Genomic DNA, 25,097 nt, shown 5'->3' on the forward strand with positions numbered 1-25,097 from the left:
CTAATATCACTGGGAAATCTACGCACAAGTGCTCTCTCTGCTGAGAGACAAACCAAGACGTTGCTGTTCTGCTCAGCATAGACCAAGAAGACATGAAATCCCTAATGGAAGGAAACTTAGAAGATTGCCTGCTGAATAAGGTAAGGACAGATACGGGTCTCTCCCATGCGCCCCTCCCACCCTCCCGCCCCACCAACCTTGATACAGAAAGAATTTCAGGCTGTTTCCAAAGATACAGAAAATGCTCCTCAGGAACTCAAGACCATCACCCATAAGAGTGTTCAGGGAGTTACCATATTTCAGTCCTCTCTTTGAGGTTCTAGTGCAAGAGGTATGTTGGGAATAGAATGTGGAAAGAAGAGTTAGAACTTGGGCTGGAACTCCAGCTCTGCCACTGATGCCTGGGTGGTCATGAGCAAGACACTTAACCTGTCTGAGCCTCAGTTTTCTTCTCTGTAAAATGGGAGTGATAATAGGATCTTAGTGGGGTCTTTGAAAAAAAGTAAGTAAGAAAGCTCTTTGAAAACTGTAAAACTGCTAGATTAAAATATGTATGTATTACCACTATATTTTTAGTATGCATCAATTAAGAACAAATTTAATTTCTTCTCTATAGAGTCATAGGCTCTTTGGATGTTAGAACTTGAAGGGACATTCAGTATTATCTAGTTTAAGCCTTTCCATTTACAGCCGAAGTGATTAAGGCACAGAGCCACCCTTAAAACTAAAACATTTAAACAAAGAGTTAGGCACTAGTCTAGGGTTTTCATGCCTTTACGAGTAAACAAAGCAGAGTTCATTATTATAGTGATAAGTCAAGTTGATTTCTTAGGCAAAACCATTAAGAGGGATAAATAGGGAAAACTTATCATAATAAAAATTATAGCAAACAAAATGATTTCTCCTTTTGGGGGCTATAAGTGGAAGGGGCGTTAGCTGGCATTTCCCCATTGTCCTGTGTTTTCTGAAAGAAAGAAATCCAAATATTTTAGCCTGGCATTCAAATAATACTTTATCTTTCTACTCTCTGCTTCCCTGCATCTTCAATTACAGAATTTCTAAACCAAAGCTCTCTATGTTGAATCCAGCCTGTGCGTGTGTTTTCTTTGGCCTGCAGAGAATTTTTAAATTTCGTCCCATTTGTTACAAACATTTCAAAATAGTGAGATTTTGCATAGAAATCCAGCTTTCCATCTTCTCTGGAAAAAAAAAATCAGGCTATCTGGCAACCACAGGTCCCAGTTTCTTACCTGGCAGCCATGGGCTGGAGCTGAGTGTCTGTCCCACTGGAGGCTGCGGCACTGCTGGGTCTGACACCCGCCTCCGCCCCACCCACCCCACCCCCCGCCCCATGTGTGTCCCCTACTCTGCCCCGTAGGTGGTTGAGTCTGACAGCCCTGTCTCACAAGAACTGTGCCCTGAGAAGATCTCAGGCCAGAGCGTCCCTCCCCACCGCACCTGGGGAGATGTCCCGTCTCTTCTTCATTTTTCTGTCTCAGCCTCATCCTTCAAACTCAGCTGATAGTCCACTTTCTGATGGAAGATTAATCTGACACCCCAACACAAAACGTCTGTGTCTTCCTGTGAACTCCCATAATAATGATCACGGATCATATTTATTTGGCGATCAATTGTATCTTGACTCCCGACACCTTTCCTATTGTTATCTTGGTGGCAACTTAAATAGTATATCATTTTATTCTTTATAAGTTTCCAGGGGGAAGAACAGTGTCTTGGATATCTTTATTCTCCTTGAATTCACATAGTATCATTGCACGTATGTGGTAAGAAGTATCTTCAGGGCTCATTGAAGATAATGCAAGACAAGCGTTAAAGGTGCTGACAGGTTGAGGCCCTACAGTGTCTCATTTAATCAACAATCATGTGACACGTGCATATTACCTCCATTTTAACAGAGGAGGAAGCAGGGCTCATGCTGATTAAACAGCGTGTCCAAAGTCACACAGTTAGTGAAGATGCTGCAGTTTCAGCCTATTCTTTTTTTACGCCAAACCACATTTCCTCTGCTAAACCCTCTATATCACCATAAACACACACAGTGCAAAACACAGTGCCCAAAACACAGGTCTGGGTGTGGTCTGCTTAGTGAGAGAGAAATTTTGTGTTTGGGTATCTTTAAGGGTGGCCCTATCTCACCTGCAGATTTTGCACATAACCCCAAAGGTAAAAGGAGGAAGTGCCCCATGCAGACAGCAAATGCTTAACATCACAAGCGCTACATAGAGATTTATTTATTTATTTATTTAATTTTATTTTCAGCTGCATTGGATCTTCGTTGCTGCGCGCAGGCTTTCTCTAGTTGCAGTGAACAGGGGCTACTCTTCATTGCGGTGCGCAGGCTTCTCATTGCAGTGGCTTCTCTTATTGTGGAGCACGGGCTCTAGGTGCACAGGCTTCAGTAGTTGCAGCACACAGGCTCAGTAGTTGTGGCTTGCAGGGTCTAGAGCGTAGGCTCAGTGGTTGTGGTGCACGGGCTTAGTTGCTCCACGGCATGTGGGATCTTCCTGGACCAGGGCTCGAACCCGTGTCCCCTGCATTGGCGGGCGGATTCTCAACCACTGTGCCACCAGGGAAGCCCACTACATAGAGATTTAAACAGGGTGCTGGAGGGGAAGAGAGCAGTATGACCTCTGATGGGAGAGGCGTTTCACAGAAAGAGTGATGACAAAGCCTTAGTGCATGCGTAATGCATAGGGTTTTAACAAGTGGAGGAGAGGCCTTCCAGCTACTGGAACCCCATTCAAGCAGTTAGCGGGTTTCATTCCCAGTCTCCTTGTCCTTGGGGAGGCGGAGCGGTGCAGTGATTATGAACAAGGGCACTGCCTGGGTGTGGATTCCTATTCTGTGATTTACTGACTCTGGGACCCTGGGTAAATTATTACACTTTCTGACCTCCAGTGTCGTCCTCTGTAAAATGGGGATTATCATAGCATCCACCTTAAAGGATTATCGAGAGTCTCAAAGGAGCTAACCCTTATAAAGTATCCTGCGCACAGCAAGGCCTCAGCAGTCTTAGCTCCACGGTGCTGCTGTTGCTATGGCTCCTGCTGTGTTTGGGAGCTGCAAATATCCTGTGGGGCCCAAGCGTTTGGTTCATGGAAGAATTAGTCTAAAAAGATGGAGAATATGATGTCTTATCTGTATGGATCGCTGAATTCAAGTCTCCGTGCCTTTAAATTACAAACCCCTGGAAGACAGAGACAGTGTCTGTGCCCCCCGCCCCACCACCTTTTTGAACTGATTATTGGAGTTAATGCAATTCCAGAATTAAAAGTCTGACTTCCTGTTGTCTAGAAGGAAGTTCTCAGCCTTTTTCCCCAGTGGCACTCACCATGGATGACATTCGCTTTGGTCACATGCTCCTGGGTGTGGCCAGGCCTGTGTGGCATTCCTGGTGCACTATTTAGTATACCCCCTACCTCCCTCTCAGGAAAGCACGTGGGAATACAAGTGAGTCAGACTGATGTAATTATAAGGAATAACCTTGAATTCTCAATAATTTGTATTTGAAACAGGAAATTGTTCACAAACTTGAGCTATTAATAGTAGCAAATGATGTGGGACAACAATGGGCCTGACGCTGTGCCTGGGGAGGTGGACATGCGTGTGGGCACATAGACAAGTCCTGGAAGGAGGCCCACAAAAAATGGATGGCAACCTTAAAGGTGCCAACAGTCTCTAATGACTGTTTCTGCGTGAACTCTGCTTAGTTAGAGTGACTAAATCTGCATGCTAAGGAGTGTGGCATAACTTTTGCAGGGTCAGTGCAATGCAGGGGTTGGATTAGATGATCTAACCACATCTAACATCATGGGCCTGGTTAACTTACCACAATTTATTTCTGCTTTTGCTCTGTCACACCCACAAATGCTTCTCTTTAGAAACAAAGTGTTTCTCTTTATTTATTTATTTTTTTAAGACAAAGTCTCTTTTACTTATTTATTTATTTATTTATTTGGGCTACGTCAGACCCTAGTTGCAGCACACGAGATCTTCATTGCAGCGCACGGGTTCTTGCGTTGTGGCACTCGGGCTTCTCTCTAGTTGAGGCGTGCAGGCTTCTCTCTAGTTGTGGTGTGTGGGCTCCAGAGCACGTGGGCTCTGCAGTTTGCGGCACGCAGGCTCTCTAGTTGAGGCACACGGGCACAGTAGTTGCCACGCGTGGGCTTAGTTGCCCCTTGGCATGTGGGATCTTAGTTCCCTGACCAGGGATCGAACACGCATCCCCTGCCTTGGAAGGCAGATTCTTTACCATTGGACCACCAGGGAAGTCCCAACCTTTGTCCATTGACCTAATCAGCAGAGGACGTGAATGAAACTTAAACAGGCACTTGAGGTCAAGTTTGGACTGCGTGAGGAAATTCCCTGGTGGTCCAGTGGTTAGGACTTGGCGCTTTCACTCTTAGGGCCCAGGTTCAATCCCTGGTCAGGGAACTAAGATCCCACAAGCCGCGGGGAGCAGCCAAAAAAATAAAAAATTTGGACCGAATGGGCTTTGATCCATCTTCTTAAATTATCATATTTCCTCCTTAAGTTTGTTTCAAAGCTTTGCTGTGAAATAAATTTAGTGACAAGGCTGCTTCAAGGTTACAACTGGTATCTTAGCTTGCTTCCTGAAGTTTGAGAGGCAACAAAGGGATTCTGACATTGGGCTGGCGACAGGTCTCTACCTGTGGTGGAGCCTCCTTCTTTCACCAAGACCACTCCCTGTAAAGCTGCCTCAGGCCCCATTTCCTGCTTTTCCACCCCGTGAAATGGAATCTTCTTACCGTACCTCGCTAGGCCATGGTCAGGACAAGCGGAGGGAAACAGCCTGGGGCTTCTGGGTTGTGGTTTAGACCATGGGAGTGCCAAGAGGTACCCCCAGCCCAAACCCCTTTGTGGGCCAGTGAATAGCTCTGTGATCCTGTTTGGTAAGAACCAATGGCAGGAAGTGTATCCAGAGACATAGGCAGGAAGGGGCTGCCCATCACCTAACAGGAAAGCGGCTCCCCCTCGACTCCAGTGGCTTGGGTCCTGGGGCAGGCCTGTCCAAGGCAGGGCTCTCCCTCCACAGCTCTGGTTAAGCCCTGCATCACTGTCCGGCCCCTGCTGTGTCGCCTTTATGTGTCTGCGGCATGCCAGAACAGTCAGTGGTGCGGCATCCCAGAACAACTTTGGACTTGTTATTTCATGAACTCCAAATTGAGGGCATGGTCAGGTTCAGAAAGAGGATAAAGGTAGGTATTATTTCTGGAACTCCTAATTGAGGGTGTAGCACAGTGTGACAGAAAGAAGAGTGGGGGAAGCTGGGCATTAGGTCTAGTCATACTGCTAAGTACCAGTGTGATATTAGGAGGGCCACCCTGTCACTCTAGCCTTCTGTAAAGGGATACCAGACAAGATGGTTTCTGAGACTCTTCCAATTCTAAGATCCTGAGTTTAAATTGCAGCAAAAGTGACAGATAAAGAAAATCAAAACCAGAATTCGTGGCTCTAGGCCCAGAAAAAGTATTTCCGTATTCTGACTTTTATCTTCACGTGTCAAAACAGGTCATAAAGAGGAATAATGAATGAGAAATTATAGGTGTCTTCTAAGGGGTGTCTGGACTTGTCCTGCCAGTAAGAAAATTCTACCATCAAATGGCAGCATAATTTGTAGATGACGTTCACAATGGAGAACTGTTCCCACTAGGTGCACCCACACACACACACACACACACACACACTCACACACACAGACACACACACAGACACACACACACAGACACACACAGAGAGACACAGACACAGACACACACACACACACATTTTCAAGCTTTTATCAGTTAAAAATTATTTGATAGTATCAATATGGTAATGAATCTTTCATTAGTTTGTTAACATAGGAAACAAAATGTATCTGCATATATAGAGTCACCGCTGTGTTACTAACTGTCAAGTTCTATGGGCACACATCAGTGGACTTGGAAGATGTGGGAAATTAGCCTTAGTCCTCAACACATTCTGAGAACTTAACTATTCGAGATTACTATTTCCCAACCATTCTGACTGCGACGTTCTATCCAGTTAGCCCTTGTCTTACTTTTTCCCACTATTCCTGATCAGACGTCTGGCCCCGGAACTTGTCCAATGTCCCCTAATCTACCAAACTGGCTTCATCCATTCTCTGCCCAGGCTCGAAAACATGGCCCTCCACTGACCCCTTTCCTTGCTCTTCTCCAGATCTTGCCAGCAAACTCTAATAGCACCTCCACTGTTACTCCTGGAGGGCCGGGAGGTACTGGACAACCTCTTATAACTGAGTCCACTGGTATCCCACAGCCTCGTGCACCCACAGCTGAGTCCTGGTTCTGCCTGGCAACCTTTACCCATGTGCCCAAATGGCCCCTCATCCCTTAGAGAAGCTATTGCCAATGTCTGTCACCCTGAAGTCCCCTGCCTTCCTCTTCTCACCTCACTCTCAACGCACTGCCTTGTCTCCTGCTGACGTCAGGCAGGAACTCTCTATGCTTTTATCTGCGTTTGCACCCATCTTCTTTTCCTTTGGACACACGGAGGCGAGCTCCTCACCAGGTTTCTGGATTTCCACAATGCTTCCTGTCTGGGAAACCCTTGCTCAGAGGTTTTGCTCTCTGCCCTCTTCCTTCTTCACTGGCTCTTTTCTCTCAGCATCTAAACATGTTCGAACCTGTGTGTCCTTTTGAAAAAACCCGTTGCTGTCCTTGTTTTTGTTTTTTCCTTCCCCCAGCCAGACTTGCAGGAGGAGTCGCTTACCTCTGACTTCACTTGCTGGTTTCCCATTCTCTCTAAACCCACTGCCATCTGGCTTGACGCCCACGGTTTCCCCAAACACATCAGTCCTGTTCTAGTTACCAAACTCTACAGGCATTTGGGGGGCCTTATCTCACTCAGCCACTTACTGTTGACTTTGTTCTTGAAATTCTTCTTCCTGTACTTTCAAGACCTCTCACTGTTTGTTCTCCCACCTCACCATTCTCCTCCAAGGCAACGTCTGCTCCAACAAAGTAGAAACAATTGCAGTTCTCCCCTTGTGCTCCTTGTGTTAGGTATCTACCATTTTCTCTTTCTAGAACAACCTTCTCTCTCTAGCTAACTCCTGCTAACCTTTCAAGATACAACTCTGATATACCATGCCTTCAGGAAGGCCTCCAGGCTAGATGCAGTTTCCCTTTTATTTTTTTTATTTTTTATTTTTGGCTGTGTTGAGTCTTCATTTCTGTGCGAGGGCTTTAGTTGCGGCAAGTGGGGGCCACTCTTCATTGCAGTGCGCGGGCCTCTCACCATCGTGGCCTCTCTTGTTGTGGAGCACAGGCTCCAGACGCGCAGGTTCAGTAGTTGTGGCTCACAGGCCCAGTTGCTTCGCGGCATGTGGGATCTTCCCGGACCAGGGCTCGAACCCGTGTCCCCTGCATTAGCAGGCAGATTCTCAACCACTGCACCACCAGGGAAGCCCTGCAGTTTCCCTTTTATGTGTACCCTTAGTATCCTTTGCAAACCTATACTTAGCACTAATGGCTGTCATTTTAATTTCCAGTTTATTGGTCTTGCTTTGTCATCTTATCTGTCAACTCAACCTCTTGACAACACGGTAGGCACAGAACCTGGCATGAAGTGGATGTTCAACAAAAATTGGTCAAATGGAATTGAATCCCAGCACATCAGAGAAGTCCTACACTGGAGAGACCCTTAATTATGCTTCTACAAGCATTTGCCTTTATTTTGGGCATGGCAAATGACCTGCCCCTCTCTGTGACTACCTTCTCTCTTCCACTTCCATACTCCAAAAGATGCAGAATCTTGATAGTTTACAGATGCTCAAGAAAGCTCCCCTTTGTCCCTTCTCCCATGATGAATGTTGTGAGATGAACACACGGAGAGGGGTGGGTGGCTGCTGGTGGCAAGAAGATGATATTAAAAAAGCTAGTATAGATCTGATCATCGTACTTAAGGTCATATAAGACACACGCTCTGCAGCATCTCTGAGGGAGACGCTTATCATACACCAGCCTGCAGGTGCCTCTGGAGCAACGTAACAAAGAGCCCCTTCCAGTTCTTGGAGACTCGCCGTGCAGATTCAGAAGAAACATCAGTGCACGCCTTTTCTTAAGGGTCTAGGAGCCAAAGGAGGGGGTGAGCGCAGGGGAGAAGGGAACCATCATTTATTGATGACATACAGAAAACAATCTGTCGCATGTTCATGTGCATTAGACTATTTTATATTCACCAACCTGGACAGCAGGCATTCTTATCCCATTTTAGAGTCTCACCATGGTTCACAAAACCCTGTGGGATGGCCTGGCCCCCACCATCCTTTCCAAGTTCATCTCCTATCACCCTCCTTCTTCTTTTCCTATAACCACAGCAAAGGCCTCCTTGCTGGCCCTTGAGCCTTGCCAAGCTTGCTCCTGCTTTAGGGGCCTTGGAATTTGCTTTCCCAAGCTGTCATCAGGGCTCACTCAAATCTCACCTCCTTCGAGAGGCCTTCCCTGGCCACCCGGTCTAAAATAGCAACCCCTTTATTCTCTAGTCCCTTATCCTATTGTATTGTTCTTCTTAGGACTTATACCTGATCTTACATTATACATATGTGTGTACACATATATGTATATATGTTTGTGTGTATGTATGTATATATGTATGTATACACACACACATACACATGTGTCCTGTATTTTCAACTCGAAAGCAAGTATCTCTATCTCGTTCGCTGCTGTCCTGTTCACTGTCATGCCGAGGACCTAGACAACACCTACCGCAAGGCAGGTACTACATAAATATTGAGCAACGCTTCTATTTCAGAAGAGAACACTGAGGCACCAACGAGTGTCATCAGACCTAAGTTCATCTCTCCCGGAGTTCTTGGAAGGGCAGGATTTTCGGAGCTGACTGCTTGGTACCCTGTCTCGTCACTTCCTTGGGGCCCGATCTGGGAATAACTGCCTTTGCTGATCCTTTCACCCCCAGGTGGACTTGAGGCGCCAGTGGATTTCCCAGATGGTGGAAGAGGTGCAGAAAATTGTCCATCATCTGACCACAGAAATCAGCTACCAAGACATTCGATTTCAAGCCGTCCTTTACTCTGACACGTACAATGAGAACATTAAGGTATGTGGGTCACTTGGCTCTAAGTGCCCACTCAGCGAGCCAGGAAATGGGGGGTGGTCTCAACATGTGTCAGGCACTCACATCACTAAGATTACTAACAAGATCTCTTAGTATTTACCATTTACACTCATTGCATAGATGTTACTGCAGTTGAAGCCCCACATTCCTACTTTACAGATGATAAAAATGGAGGCTTAAAAAAGTCAAATGACTTGATCAAGTCATATTAGGCGCTAGAACCAGAACTCCACCTGTGGCTTCTGATTCCAAAGCATGTTCTACTGTACCAATTAAAGTTCAGTTAAGCACACATTCATTTATTAAGCACCCATTTAATAGATTGGGGACTGGGTAGAGGGAACTCAAGGCATTGGTGAGAAAAGAGTTCAAAGTGATAGTGGATGGGCTACAGGTGGGGGAAGGAAGAAAGTGGAAGAGGTGGCCCTTAGGAACTGCAGGAGCAGCCTGGCAACTCTGTCCCTGCTGAGGAATCCTACAGAGCTGTAAGCCCCCAGGGCCCGTATGTGACAACCAGCATTCATGCAACATTGTAGTGTGGGCAAAGCCAGTCTCACAGAAATGATCTCACCCAAACCTGCACACAACCTAGTGGAACAGCCATTATGGTTTGCTCCCTTTTAGAGGTGAGAGAAATGAGACTCTGAATCGTTCTGAATCCCTGTGCTCCTTTATCTTGATTTTTCTTGTGACACAAAAGAACCCCTTTCCTATAAGTATTAAACGTATGTGTACGCATGCCCCAGCTCTCACACGAGACCATAAGGTCCTTGCTTATAAGGATCATGTTTCTTGATTGCTTCCTTCCTAGCACCCAGCATAGTGTGTGGCCCATGATAGACACTCAACTTCTGTTGAATGAATGAGGAAGCAAAAGAATTAGTACCTGAACGAAAGACCATTGCTAGTCCAGTACATTTCAAGTTTGGCGGGTACAAGGACCACCCACAAGATGCTGGGACTTGCGGATTTGGGGACAGAATCAGACTTTAGGAAATTTACTCCAGGATGAAAATTATAAAATTAGATTGGACCCTGGAATGTCAGAGCATCGTCTGCCCACCTCCATCTACCTTGCCAACCTAAACAGGACAAATATAGGCAAGGGACTAGGAATAGAAACATCACACCACTTTTCCTAGAACTGTATCTGGGGAAATTTCCTTCTGTGGTCTCACTTAGAATTCACAGCTTAAAATATATCTTGCATTTATATACACTGTATCCTGCATATTATATAAGTTTTGAAAATAGTTACAGTGGGGCATATAAAAATGCTTTTATTTTATCTTGGCCCAAATTCAATAAGCATTTATTAACCACCATTTTTGTGACTAATAACATGATAGTTGTGTTCTTGGATTCACATGCAAGTGGGTTCAAAAAATGTATAGATTTGGGGTTTTTTTGTTTGTTTGTTTGTTTTGGCCATGCCGCACAGCATGCGGGATCTTAGTTCCCCGACCAAGGATCGAACCCGTGCCCCCTGCAGTGGAAGCGCAGAGTCTTAACCACTGGACTGCCAGAGAAGTCCCCCCAAATATATAGATTTTAAATGCCATAGTTCATATCCCCCCTCCCTTGTTTTAATCCCACCACATTTCAATGGACACCAGAAGTCATGTGCACCCATCATCTAAAGCATCCATACTACTGTTCCATGAAAATGAGGCAGAATCAGTTATTGCTGATTTTGGTGTTCACCCCTGAATTCGCCACTGACTGGTCCCTGGGCAAAGTTTATCCAAATTCCACTGTCAGAACTTCCCGTGGAAAGGAGGTGGCTCCTCCAGTGTATAGCTGAGTGATGGGGAAACACGCAGGGTGGAGTGGGCTGCTGGGTGATGTGATTAAAGGTCATTTCCCTTTGGTGGTACCGCACTGTGGACTAATTTGTTCTATCTCTTGGACTATTGGCCTGACCACTGCTTTCCCGGTTCCTGTAGAAACAGAGTAAGTAGATTCTTAGTGTTTACTTTTTCCCATTAAACTTAGAATCATCTCAATAGCTCACCTTGTCTCAACAAACAGACTTTCATGTCACCTGTGATTCTGTAAGGATTAGTCATTAACGCTGTCTGTGGGTCATCAGTACAAGCAAAAAGAAAGGGAGGCATTTTGCAGAATTCTTTCATCTCCTCTCCCATCCCTTCCCACCCTTAATTCATACCGGCTCTTTCACCCATCCCGGGTCATTGATTCTTGACTAAGAACCAACTCAGGAGAGACAATTAACCATTGAACAAGCAATCGGAAGACCTAAAGTCAAGTTCCGGCTCTACCACTGCCTGGCTGGGTGTCCCTGGGGAGACTTGGAGCCCCTCTGAGCCTCAGGTTCCTCATCTGGGAAATGTTAGCAAAGCCTACCTCACGTGTGGCTGTGAACACAAGATAGGGTAATGCACAAGAATTGCAGTGCTTGGTGTGTGCAGAAAGCAGTGACTACTAGTTCCCCTCCCTGCTTTTTTGTCCCCCTCCCCTCAAGCTTTAGGTGCCTCTAGAGTTCCGGGCCCACTTCACTCTTTTTCCTTGCAGATCCATGAAACCCAGGCCTCACTGAGTTAATTTCTTTGCCCGAAGCGTTACAATGGGCTAGTGGCACAACAGAGACGGAATCCTCTGCCAACAGGCGGGCAGGTGGGCGCAGTTCTGTCCTCCTTGTCACATTGCTAAGGGTTGAGTGGTTAACCGAGCGGCCTGGGTCAGCAGGGCGGCTCCCTGAGGGCTTCTGTCACCTCCCGAGTCTAGGAACTCACACTCCTTCTCCCTCCTTTCCTAACCCCAGGTTTTGGCCCCCACCCAGCTCCTCGTCACAGTGCCGATGAGAGGCCTGGCCGGGTACAGAGAGGCCCGGCAGCAGCGCTGGCGCTACTACACCCTGCAGGGCGCCCGGCTGCCCTGCCCGCTGCGGGACCCAGAGGGCCTGCAGCAGTGGCTGGAGGTGGAGCAGTTTCTGAAGAGCCTGTGGCAGTGGCACGAGGCAGATGTGAACATTGACGGAGACATTGTGCCCGCCAAGGTCCTCCAGGTGTTCCGGAAGCTGGTCGAAAACGCAATTGACACCTGTCACCTGTCAGGTGAGCCGATCAGGAAATGTACAAGGAAAATGTCTTGGCATTTCCATTTTGCTCTAAAAAAAAAAAAAACTCTGCTTGGGTGTTTCCTGAAGCTCACGCCCTTAGATTGAGGATAAAATCATGTGCTTTTTACATCTGTCTAATCCCCATAATATGAATTAGCTCTTTTTTCTGCTGTGACACACAGAATGGTATTCATACTCACAACACACTTCCGTGGCCTCAATCTACTGCCCTGGCGTAGATAAGACAGTCTTTGGGTTATGCGCCATTTCCAAGATGTTAGCTTCAAAACCTGGGTACTTTCACAAATTACTCATCAACCTCAGATCTTTGTTATTAGCACATTTCCACTACAACACCCTCCAACTGACTGCAGTATTCCAGTGTGCTGGGACAGCACATCTGGGAACCACTGACATACCAAAACACAAAAAGCCAGAAGCCATAAGGAACTGATTATGTTTGACAACCCCAAAATCTTTTTTTTTTTTTTCTTTTTTATTGAAGTATAGTTGATTTACAATGTTGTGTTAGTTTCCGGTGTATTGAGTATAGTTCCCTGTGCTATACAGTAGGTCCTTGTTGGTTATCTATTTTATAAGTAGTGTATATATGTTAATCCCAAACTCCTAATCTATCCCTCCCCACGCCCCTTTCACCTTTGGTAACCATAAGTTTGTTTTCTATGTCTATGGGTCTATTTCTGTTTTGTAAATAAGTTCATTTATATCTTTTTTTTTTTAGATTCCACATATAAGTGATATCTGTCTTTGGCTTAGTTCACTTAGTATGATAATCTCTAGGTTATTCCATGTTGCTGCAAGTTATTCATTCTTTTTTATGGCTGAGCAATATTTCATTTTATATATATATACACACCACATCTTCTTTATCCATTCATCTGTTGATGGACATTTAGGTTGCTTCCATGCCTTGGCTATTGTAAATAGTGCTGCAATGAACATTGGGGTGCATGAATCTTTTTGAATTATAATTTTCTCACAACCCCAAAATCCTAAGCTACTGTACAGTGTAGCATATGTGCACACCTGCCCACACACATGTTTCTGTTCACACAGAGTAAAAAGGTGAATTTCAAACTGGGAAAATGGCTAATTTCCTTAATTATAAAAGAGTATTTATAAACCAATAAGAAAAGCTATGAGCAGACCAATAGAAATCCTGACCGAAAAGCACGAGTCACAGAAAAAGAATATAAATGGCTAGTAAAAATGAGAAATGCTCCATCTAACATACATTTCAAGAAATATACATTAAAACACCTAGTAGCCTGACCTATAATCATGCTCCGTGCAGGAGTGAGTACGGTTAAATAGGCATTTTCATGCATTGTTCTTGGAAGCGTAAATTGGTGCCTCCTTTTTTAAAGGGCAGCTAGCCCATTTTTATTTTTGTTATGTGCTTACTTGGCAATTCAACAATTCCAGTTCTAAAGATACATTCCTGCAGATACACAAAGAAATATGCATGAGGATATCTACTGAATCGGCTTTGTAATAGTAAGCAATTAGAAATCATCTGATGGCTAACAAAGGAAAACTGACTTCATCAATTATGCTACCTCCGCCTAGTGGACTATCACGCGGCCTTTAAAAGGCACGAGGTGTGTCGATATTGGATTGGAGCCCCACACCCGCTGTCTATGCAACACCATTCACACTCTATGTGCATATCGGGGTGTGTTTCTCCTAGAAGACTTGTGTTTGATTTTTCCTGGTACTCTCAGAAGTACCATCTTACCTAGATGATTTGGGAATGTAAACATCCGGGCCCTAAACACAGGATGGTGACTAACGCCTTTGAAATTCTAAGGAGGAGGGAAGAGCTTGGTTTTTGTTGTTGTTTTTTGTATTAAATCAACTATCCAGAGCCCACAAGAAAATCTGCCTACTTCTCTTAGTTCATAATTTCCCTCAAGATACAGCTTTTCCTGATTCCAGCTTTGTGAGGCTTACCACCCAGCATAAGCCCCAGGCTCAGCCCGTTAGACCTCCTCTCTTCCTCTCTGTGCAGTTTCTATACACAGAAGCTGTAAGTACCGAGGCTTAACGCCATGAAGGTATTTTGGCAATTCTCCCACTTAGTACTTTCCTGGGTAGGCGTTCTTGCTTCATTGCTAGTTTCAAATGATTCTCCTACTTCCTGGCAGTCTCCTTACATACAAATAATGTTTTTAAACTTTTATATGTCTTATTGGCAGTGGGTTAGGGGATCTCCAATCCAACATACGGCTTTAACAGAAATCCCTCCTTTTCATTTCCCTTTTAAAATACTTTGTTGACTTTTGCATTTGCATGTATTTCTCATTGGTGGAGTAAATTGAAGTAAAAGATAAATTAGGATTAAAAAAAGAATGGGGTGTGTGTGTACATATGCACACACAGAGCTATGAAAAACGCCCGTGCAACATAATTAAGTGAAAAACCAAATTGCTGAATAATATGCAACCCCACTTGTAAAGAAAGAAAAGGATTTGCATGTACTTTTGCTTGTCTAGACAGAATAGTTCTGAAAGATTCCGTAATGGAAATAGCTCGTGTTGAATGGATTTTTACCATGTAGAGGGTGCGTTCATGGATTATTTCATTTAATACTCACAGCAACCCTGTGAGAGTTAGGATCATTTTTCTAACTGTTGTACAGACAAGAAAGCTGAGATTTAGAGAGATTATGTAACAGGCCAAAGGTCACACACCGAGTTAGCAGAGTAGCCGAGGCAGGGTGTGGGCCAGGGCAGGCTGGTGCCAACATTTGCTCACCTCCTCACTCTGCGACACTGTTAATAGTGAAAGTGCATGTAAGAGATTCAAACTGGGCCAGGTTGATGGGGTGCTTTCAGTAAATAATGCTGAAGTACCAGACGTTGTCATGTTCCTGTCTGGGCAGCTCTGATGAGATGCAGACAATAAGCTCTTTATCACACCCCAGCCAAGGAGAGGAGTGTTTTCCTTTTGAACAGCCTAACACAATTAATAAATGAGTTTCCGTTTCCTTCTCTGAGCAAGGAAAAGCAAAATAACAGATCCCGATTCAAGACGGCTCATCCTTATCTACGATGAAGGCAAGCAAACAAACACAACATGACTGTGTATCTGTTGAAAGAAGGGGGAACAAACTGGAAATGAATTCTAATGTATGAGCTGGAAAACTTTCCCAGATCCATTCCTTTTCTCTCCCTCTCTTTGCCTGGTTGGAAAAGACAGGGAGGGCTTCTTTCTGCTTACTTGACTCTTCCAGCCAGCGGCTATGCCACACTTGGAAGTATTTTATGATTTCAAGGCTTATGGTGATAAATCCATCTGAGGCTAGGCTGGTTCATGGGTGGTGGGAACAAATACCGTCTCTGAGACTGTGTGACTTAGTTAAGAGACAGGTTAAGCTGAACTCCACCAAAGGCAAATGCATAAGTAAGGGGCCTGAGGCTGTCCTAAATGGGGTCGTCAACATCTGGGTGGAATGGATGGGGCTATAGAAAAATGCTTGGATTTCATCTTACCGTAGCAAAAGCTACACCTTTTCCTTGTATTCTCTGTCTCTTTCAGTCGAGCCTTCTGGAAAGAGTCTATTAATTTTTTTAGAAAAGGTAAGGGAGGAGGATGAAAGAAAAAAGTAAACCCCATCAACAATGAGATTTTCTAGCTATGTTTTTATCAATATTTACTTAGCTAATTGTCTAGTGTTGACATAAACACACTGCCCTTGTGTGCTACTGAAACTCTGAAATTTGCCCCACCAGTTACAAGGAGCTGGTAGGAGCCACAGCTCACAAATTCCTTCTTTGAACGCTAGTGTTGAGCCAAGCTTTGTCTTCCCATTGTCTGTCATTTACCACCAGGTAAGGTCAGCATGCTAATGGACCGCCCTGCAGTTCGAGTCGCCGTGGAAACCTCCACAGGTCGGGTGGAACTAGAGCTGACCCCCTCAGTGGAGATCCCCACCGCCTGGTCCAAGAAAGCCCGGTGGCCTTCGTGTCTGAAGCGCTGGCCTTCTGCAGAGAGAGTGCAGTGCATCAAGGTATGAGCCTGCAGGGTCCCGGCTCACCAGAGATGCTCTCACCTTAACCAACCACAGCATCACTAACCACCAACCAGCTTCGGAAGGAAGATTGAAATTTCACTAGATCCCCAGAACCTGCAGCGGCACCTGGGAATCTGTTATAAATGCAGATTCCCGGGTCCCGCTCTGGCCCTAGGGAATGAGACTCGGTAGGCAGGGCCCAGCAATTTGTGTTCTCACAGCCCCTCCAGGTGATTCTGGGGCAGGCTTAAGTTGGAGAACCACTGCCCAAGAGAAAGTGGACGCAGCCTCCCCAGTTAATTGCCTGAGTGCAAGGGGCTCCCCTGAGGCTCCCTCCGTGTCCCCACGTGGGATGTGCTGCTCGCCCAGTGGCAGGTCCCCCCCCCTAGTGGACGGCTTCGGAGATGGCTTTCTCCTCAACCAGCATCATCCTTCTCGTTTCCCGCTGTTTTTCTCTTCCCCCAGTCGTTTGGGTTTAGCTTGTTGGCCTGTTCAAACTATCACTGGCAGCTGAGCTTCTTGCGGGCCGAACAGGTGCTGCTGGAGCAGCTGGATGAGGACGGGGGCTGCCGGAGGAAGTGTCTCCAGGCCATGAGGCAGATGAAGGAGGACGTCTGGTGTCCAGGGAAAAGACCTGTGATCACGTCCTACCACCTTCAGGTGAGTGTGCCGCCCCGGCCTAGAAGGCCAGGGCGGCTGGGGCTGGGTGGGTCCCTCTGCGGCCTCTGCAGGGTCACCAGAGCCATTCACAACGAGGGTGTGTGTGACGAGTAGGAGGGGGCTTAGTGTCCATATTTGCCATCTCACAACTTAGTACTCCTTATGGCACTATACAGCTCCAGCTGCGTGCATGTCCACAGCACCCCTGCCCAGGGTCCCTGTCCTCCACCTCCTTTCTTCCCTCTTCCGGTTTCCCTCTTCCCTTCCTTCCTTTCTGTCTTGCCTTCTCTCCCTCTCCCTCTCCCCTCCTTTTATTTCACTCGACAAACCAACACAAGGGCCCACTATGTGCCAGAAACCGTGCTGTGGTTCAGAAATGAATTACAGCATGCAGTCTCTGCCCCTGAGAAATCTGCAGTCTGGTGAAATCTTGGGAGTTCCTCAAACCTGAGATGGATTCACATTTTCCCTCACGTTATGACTCATTCAGTCCCCGTTCTAGCCCAAGTACAGCCATTCATGCGCACACACATACACACTCACACACGCGCTCTGTGCAGAGGAGAAAACCAGGAAATGTTGGGGTACCCGACAAACCTGGCAGCAAACCTGAACTTCTGGGTTGCAAATCACCAGGCAAGGACTTACCATCAGACAGCCATACATGCATTCACTCACTCACTCAGCAAATATTTATTGAGATCCCTGCGGGCCAGTCACTTGCCCCTGCACCTGCTGTGTGCTCTACACCTGGCGGTACAAGGTGAACAAACGCAGATGTCGTTCCTGCTCTCATGGAGCTTGTGGTCCAGCAGGGGAGACAGACGTGGGTCAAACAGTCTGCAGGTGTGCGTGGAATCGTGCCACGTGGGGGAATGCTGGGGTGGAGAGGAGCGTTGCTCTAGGAAGGCTCAGGGTAGCAGAACCTGACCTGGACCGGGGGATCAGGGGGTCCCCCCTGGGGAGATGGCCTTTGATCACACTCTCAGCTCCTCTTTCTCAAATTTCTGACCACCCATGGTGAGCTGGATGCTCGGGTAATACTGCGTGCAACACACTGTGGGGGGGTAGGTATCAGGCTCTTAATAGCCCCAGCCCAGCTAGTATCCATCCTGGAGCTTCAGCCCTTCTCCCCGACCTTCTACACAGGTGAGCACAGGTCCCTGGGGTGTGCGGTGCCTTCTTTGCATGCTCCTACCTGGGCCTCATCTCATCCAGTAGACAACCATTTCCCAGCCCCGTGTTACTCTTTCAGGCCTAACACAAGCTATTTAAGGGCAACTCATACCGAACACTTTGTATCTCTCCCAATGCTTTGTATGTAGTAGTTGCTCAGTAAATATTTGCTGATCATCTGAATGAATGACTTCACATTTTACTCCACTTTTCCCCCCAGCAAAATTGTTCATCTTTGCTTTGCTTTCTTATCTTTTCTGATAACCTGTTCTCCCTGACCTGCCCAAGAATCTGTTAACATCTCATTTGCACATACTGGGGCCTTTCTCTCCAGTTTCAACATTCTTAAAGTGTCCCCAAACATGTCCCCCTAAAAACACACACCTGTTCTCCTGGATCGAGGACATGTACTTTCTGAAGCTAGTCTAATTCATTTCTGGGATTTAGCTTCTTTCTTACTTGCCTTTCCACTGGCCACACTAGGAAAAGTCAGAGCTGAGAAGGAAACTCCAGGCGGTCTCATATCAAATCTCATACTCTTAACTAACCACTGACTTCATTGCTCCACAATTAGGATGGATGAAAACACTTTAAGTACCATGAGTATTTTAGAAAGATTGAATAGGGCCACCACGGGCCTCCCAGCCCTTGACTGCTCTCAAAACTGCGTTCCATCCATGATTTACTTGTATTCCAGTGGCTTCTAAATCATCTAGAGGATTTCAGGGCAGCTCCTTAAAGGTCCCCTGTTTTAGTCTTCCCTAACCCACCTACACGGCATAATAAAATTGTGCATTCTCAAGAATTAGCATTTAAAAGGGGGTTTATTTGTTGAGAAATCGAAACAGTACTGACTGCCTTTTCCCCTCGTCTTCCACCCTTGTCCGAGGGTAGAATTCTCTCACATGGAGGCACTGGGATGGACACGGCTGCTGGTGATGGGGTATGAGATACCATCCTGGATGATGGCTTAAGGGTGCAGGATCCTTGCCGAGGCTTTAGTCGGGGGAAAGTGGAAGACACTGGGTTGCAGAACAGCATCAGGAAGGATGTGCCAATCATGGGCACCTCCTAGAAAGTCTTTACCTCCTCCCCAAAGAGACTTCTCCCCCATAGCAATTTCATGTGAAGAAAGAGCTTATCTTTCATCGACTTATTTATTCCTAAACCTAATCAAAGGCACAGAGGCTTGCTTATAATAGGCTTAACTGCTTCTGTTTGCTTAGGGAGATAAAAGCTTAACTACAAGAGGAATTAAAACATGTTTTTGTATCTAGGTTATCTTGACTAGCATGAGATGATCTCCAACTCACTTACTCAAAACAATGTACTCCAAATCAAAACACATTCAATATCTTGCTGTGAACCTAAAACTGCTCTTTCACTTTTTAGGAAAGACTATATTTTCAAAATACTCAACATCTAAACCCAAACATTAATTATTTCGCTCAGTCAATAAATGTCAATTGACTGCCTCCCATGGGCCAGTCCCTCTGCTGAATGTAGTAACATCAGCGTGAATACAAATAGGTCTAGTCCTCTGCTCACATAGGGTTTGCCATCTAGTAGGCAATCACCTAAATACATAGGAAAATGACCACCACTGTCGTCATTGCTGCATATGAGAAGTATGGGATGAAGAGAGTGCTTAATGGGTGTCATAGGGAAGTTTGATCTGATGGATGAGTTTCCTGGACAATTTGGGGAAGGAAGTACGCTCCACATGGAAGAAGTGGGTTGTGAAAGGCCCTGTGATAGAAGAGAGCATGAAACGAGGCCAGTGTGGCTAGAAGGAAAGAGCGAGGGAGAACACAGGGAGAGATGAGGCTGGAAAGGAAGGGAGGGACCAAACCTTGTCAACCAAACCATGCTAAGGATGGTGTTTTTTAATTAACAAACAATGGGAAGACTTTGAAGTATTTTAGACAAGAAGAAACATAGACAGATTTATATTTCAAAGAGATCACGTTGGCTGCAGTGTGGATGACGACAGATAGGGTGGTGACAAGAAGAGGTGCAAGCTGTGGCAGAGGTCCGGGCGAGACACGGTGGGAGAGGGTGATCGTATTGGTGAAGATAAGTGGGTGGATTGAAAACTACATAGGCAGGAGGACTGGCCGGACTTGACTGGAGGTGGTGAGGGAGGGGAATGACTCCTAGGTTTTCATCTTGCGTAACAGGCTGGATAAACAACCCTGGAAGCACACGAGGTATGCGGGGGAGGGCCAGGAGTTCAGTTTGGACATATGGACTGAGATAACTTTCAGATGGCCAAGAGATACCAGGTTAAGGAGGTCAGAGGAGAAGTGTGAACTGGAGAAAAGAAATAGCAAGTTATCTATATTTGGTGGGAGAAGAGGGCTTGGAACTGAGCCCCCAGAACTCCAGCATTAGGGCAGGTAGAAGGTGAGCACGCCAAGGAGTAGCTGCACTGCTCAGAGAAACCCACTTGGAAGCCAAGTGAAGAATGGCTCAAGAGTGAGGGTATGCATGAGAGAACCAGATTCCACTGAAAGGTCAGGTAGGGTGAGAGCTGGAAAGAGCCTGCTGGATTTAGCAAACATGGGGATCACTGGACCTTAAGGAGAGCAGCCTTTGAGGACTGATGGCAGAAGAATCCATATTGGAGTGGGTTTAGGCAGGAAATCAGAGGGGAGGAAATGACAAATTATTAAGATGATTCTCTGCAGAAGCCTGGATTTGCAGAGAGGTGAGAGTTAGGGCAGGAGGGAGATGTGGCACTTGGAGAGCAGGAGAGCTTTAATAGATTTAAAAGCCAATGAGGAAGAAGAACCTCAATCATTTACAGTTCCTGGAAGGGGAGATCCCAGCCCTGCAGAGGGATTTTCCCAGGCTAAGGGGATGCAGAGAGGAAGATACCAAATGAAGGAACGATGGCTGGTTTGCACGCACGAGGCATTTTCCCTGTAAAGGAGGCAAAGGCATCTGCCAGGTGTGGGGAATCGTGAATTTTAGGAGAGTGGTGATCATTGGAAATGCCAGCGGAGAGAATAAATTACCAAAGAGGCATAGGAGACCAGCAGGAGGAGGCTGAGAGCCCGTCCAAGGCTGGGGATCATAAATCCACGGCAGACCCAGCTTGCCCCTGGGGCTCCCGTCTCCTCCTTCCAAGGCCACGTGAGCTCAGGAACGTTCCTGAAGACACTCTCCTTCAATAGCCCGGGACGATGTCTGACACCGCCTCTTCCTTCCACAGACAGTGCTCTTCTGGACTTGTGAGAAGTATCCCCACCCAAAGGACTGGCGGGTCTTCAGCAGAGCGTTCCTGCGCCTGGTGAGGAAGCTGCACAAGTGCGTGAGCCAGCACTTTCTGAAACACTACTTCGTGCGCAAGAGCAACCTCCTGCGGTACGCCAGTTCAGGCGAGCTGGGGGCCCTGGCCCAGAAGCTGACCTTCTTCCTGAAGAACCCCCAGATCAGCCTGCCCTGATGCTGCCCTGCGTGGGACACTCTTGGACATTTCATTCAAGCTTGACCTCACTCTCTGTGGATCGTTCCTCAGTCAGAGGCCAGGATCCTGCCCGGGAGAGAAGCAACGGATGGCAGAGGAAAATTCCATCAACCCAGCAGCACTTCAGGGGGGAAAAACTGTGCCCCAAGATGTCTGGTCCAGGCCTCCCTGCAGCCAAGCAAGCATTTCTGCCCCCCACTAGCTACCTCTTCGGGAGACAGCTCTCATCAAGCTTCCCCGAGCCATAGTTTCTGAACTGATGACAGTTCTGAATTTAGTTTCCCTTGCTCAGGCTCTGGTTGTCTGTCAGGGACGATGTAGAGAGAACCCCCGGAAGGCCAGGCATAAGCCTGCTGCCCGCGAGTGATTCTCCAGCCCACTGACCACGGGCTCATGATTGTTCCATTCGTAAAATGGGACTGTGCATATGCCTCCCTCAGAGCAGGGCTGCGAGCCTACAGACTGTGCTGCTGCCCTTTCAAGGGGAAGGTGCTGGATCAACACAAAGTGTTACTCGTTGGTTTAGTGGCTGGTGTTTGCATTCAGGATCAGTATCTACTCCACTGATGAAATGATTACGTCTGATGGGTTAGCATGCCTGTGTGGCCCGTGTGCCCTCCAGTTCTCCTCAACAGTGGTTCAGGCTTGTGGATCTGCCTGCATCCCTGGTGTTCTCTAAGAAGGGAGGAGTGGTTTTGATGACTAGTGCGGTCAAAGATGAGAGCGCAGCAACCCCAGTGACTGCCCTTCCTTGCTTCCCATGCCGTGGGTCAGGGATGAGACTTCCTTCTGTTTATGGAATGAACTCGGTACTGTGATCTATCTGCATGGAATGACTTTGGTGTCACTCACCTCTCAGTTCCTTCCTTTGCTCACTTAGTGGTTCACTTCCTCATTCACTGATAAATATATACTCATTAGGTACTGGGGATGCAGCAAAAGCAAGATGGACAAAGACTTACCTGATGCAGATGATGCCTAATGGTAAAGACAGGAAATGAACAACAGATAAACACACTTGATTATTACAAGTTGTAGCAAGTGGCCTGAAGAAAATAAACAGAATATTGAAATAGAGCCACAGAGAGATCCTTGAAGGATGAAAATGCAAACAGCTGCAAGGGAAGAAAAGGGGGCCAAGGGCAGACTTCGAGGGGCTGGCATGAGCCAGATCGCTTGGCCTTGTAAACCTGGTAAGGAATTTGTATTTTACTCTAAAATCAGATGTGTGCTATTTGACCTCTCCAGAAGCAGAAGGGTATTATGATTTGATTTGCATTTTAAATGCCCATTCCGACAACTGTGTAAAGGGAGTCTGGGGACCCACACGAGGATGGGGACACTGAAGGCCCTTGAGCCCACTCATTTTGAATTTCACCGAGGTCCTCAAGGCCACACGTCCTGTGACACACACACACCAGGAATTCTAGGAGTTCTCCGGAGATGCATAGTTTCTTCTGGCACTTATTTATGCTTCTCAATACAAGGGAATCCTTTATTACTTAGAACATTTTCCCCAGATAAATAATTTCTAAAAGCATGAACTGCTGATTCTTTTTTAAATAAAAGTCACATATGAAAATGAAAACAATTATTTTTACAAAAATACTGTAACCAAGTGGTGGGGTCCTTGGACTATCACATAGGAAATCATGGTTTTAAAATGTTGAACAAACTTAAAATCAGTCAATAGTTTTTGAAAACATGAAAGTATGAACAAACCAATATTTTATTAAGTCATCAAAACCTGCATTCGAATTCTCATATTCTTGGATCTTGAGAAACATCATTTTCGAGAAGGTGGCAGATATATATTTTTTAATGATGAAAACTGACACAAGTTTTAAAACAGCTGCACAGTCACGGAATGCCAAGTGAAAGTTGACTGTACCATTGATTTGAAATGTATGTATATGTATGGAAAGGAGTGGGACTGACATACTCCACAGTCTGATTCCAGTAGATTCTTCCCATCTTTCCCTATGGATTTGTAGTTTTTGAATGAAGTAGGGCTGTCTGCACATTCCTGGGTGTTCCTAACTGCTGGCCAGCAGAGAGCAGTGGGGGACTGCCTATGAAAAGAGCCAGGTTCCCACCCATGCACCGCAGAGCCCAGCAGGTGTCGCCCTCCTCAGCTCATAATTTACACCGGGCTTCTCCAAAAAGGGAACCAGGGACTGAGGACTTCAGCGGATGCTGAGTTGTTGGCCTTTACTGCCGTTTTGGCCAAAAACTACAGTCTTTTTGATTAAAACTCAGATTTAAAAAGGGAGTGTATGAGAGGACATTCCATCTATTCTGTTTCCTGGGACAGATTGCACAGCTCTGAAAGTCTAATAATATAATAGTACTCCTTTATTCGGAAGCTTTTTTTTTTTTTTTTTTAATTCTCCAAAAGCCTTTTTTCATGCATCTCCACTCTTCTCAGGCACCAGACTGTTTTTTAGTGGAATGGTTGGCATTCAGAGACTGCAATTGATCTGCTTGCATTCGCATCCCAGCTCTTACATTGTACCTGCCTGCCCTTGGCAAGCTGTTCAACCTCCCTAAATCTCCGTTTCTTTATGGGCATTGTTATGGGCTGGATTGTGTCCCCCAGCCCCCAAATTCACATGTTGAAGCCCTAACTTTCAGTACCTCAGAATGTGACTGTATTTAGAGCTAAGGCCTTTAAAGAGGTGATTAAGTTAAAATGAGGCCGTTAGGGTTTGGGCCCTAATCCAATAGGACTGATGTTCTTAGAAGAAGAGGTAGAGACACCATGGGCAAGGGTGCAAAGGAAAAAGGCCATCTGCAAACTGAGTGGAGGCCTCAGGAGAAACCAGCAAGGCTAGCACCTTGATCGTGGGTTTGCAGCCTCCAGAACTGTGAGAAAGTAATTTTCTGTTGTTTAAGCCATGCTGTCTAAGTCTGTGGTATATTGTTATGGCGACCCTGGGAAATGAATACATCATAAGAGAATATATACCTCACTGCTTTGATGGGGGGAATAAACAGAGCAGTGGATGTACAAAACTCTTCGTTTAGACGTGGCATGGAGTAACTGTGGAATAAATGTGTAGCATTTTAGACGCCTACTCCTCATGTCCGTTTGTCCGTTTGATAACTACCACCACCCCACAGATAAATTCTTCACAAAGAAATTAGAAACCATCACAAGGAAAACATGCCCAAAATAACACCACATTTTCCATAAATCCATCTTTTCCTTTGTCACTCTTGCTGCAACAGAGGAATATCTCTCCTGATTTCTCCACGTGCGATGGGCTGGCCCCCCAGCTTCTCAGGGCCGCCTTCCCTGTAGCACCCTCCACACCCTCCCCTAATCACCACCTGCCTCTCTTCCCCCCGTTCTATCCAGCTTCCCGAATTATTATACATGTGTCTCCACTTCCTTACCTCTTCACACTTTTCTAATTGCAAAAAATATCATACGTGTGAGAGTTGAAACTGTTTCAAGAATTATAGTAAAACAAATACCAATATACTCACTGTCTAGGTGAAAAAATAACATTTTGCCAATA

The 25,097-nt window shown here is 46.1% G+C and overlaps 1 protein-coding gene across 1 annotated transcript; it reads left to right on the forward strand.

Moving 5' to 3' along the window:
- Positions 1–54: 54 nt before the first annotated feature.
- Positions 55–24,642, forward strand: MAB21L3 (mab-21 like 3). Its single transcript, XM_036853740.1, has 6 exons — positions 55–140; positions 8,989–9,129; positions 11,933–12,224; positions 16,084–16,262; positions 16,731–16,925; positions 21,319–24,642. The coding sequence occupies exons 1-6, from the start codon at positions 93–95 to the stop codon at positions 21,550–21,552; spliced, it is 1,089 nt and encodes a 362-aa protein (XP_036709635.1). The 5' UTR covers positions 55–92; the 3' UTR covers positions 21,553–24,642.
- Positions 24,643–25,097: the final 455 nt, after the last annotated feature.

This window comes from Balaenoptera musculus, chromosome 1 (genome assembly GCF_009873245.2).
Source record: "Balaenoptera musculus isolate JJ_BM4_2016_0621 chromosome 1, mBalMus1.pri.v3, whole genome shotgun sequence".
In the NCBI taxonomy this organism is placed as follows: Eukaryota; Metazoa; Chordata; class Mammalia; order Artiodactyla; family Balaenopteridae; genus Balaenoptera; species Balaenoptera musculus.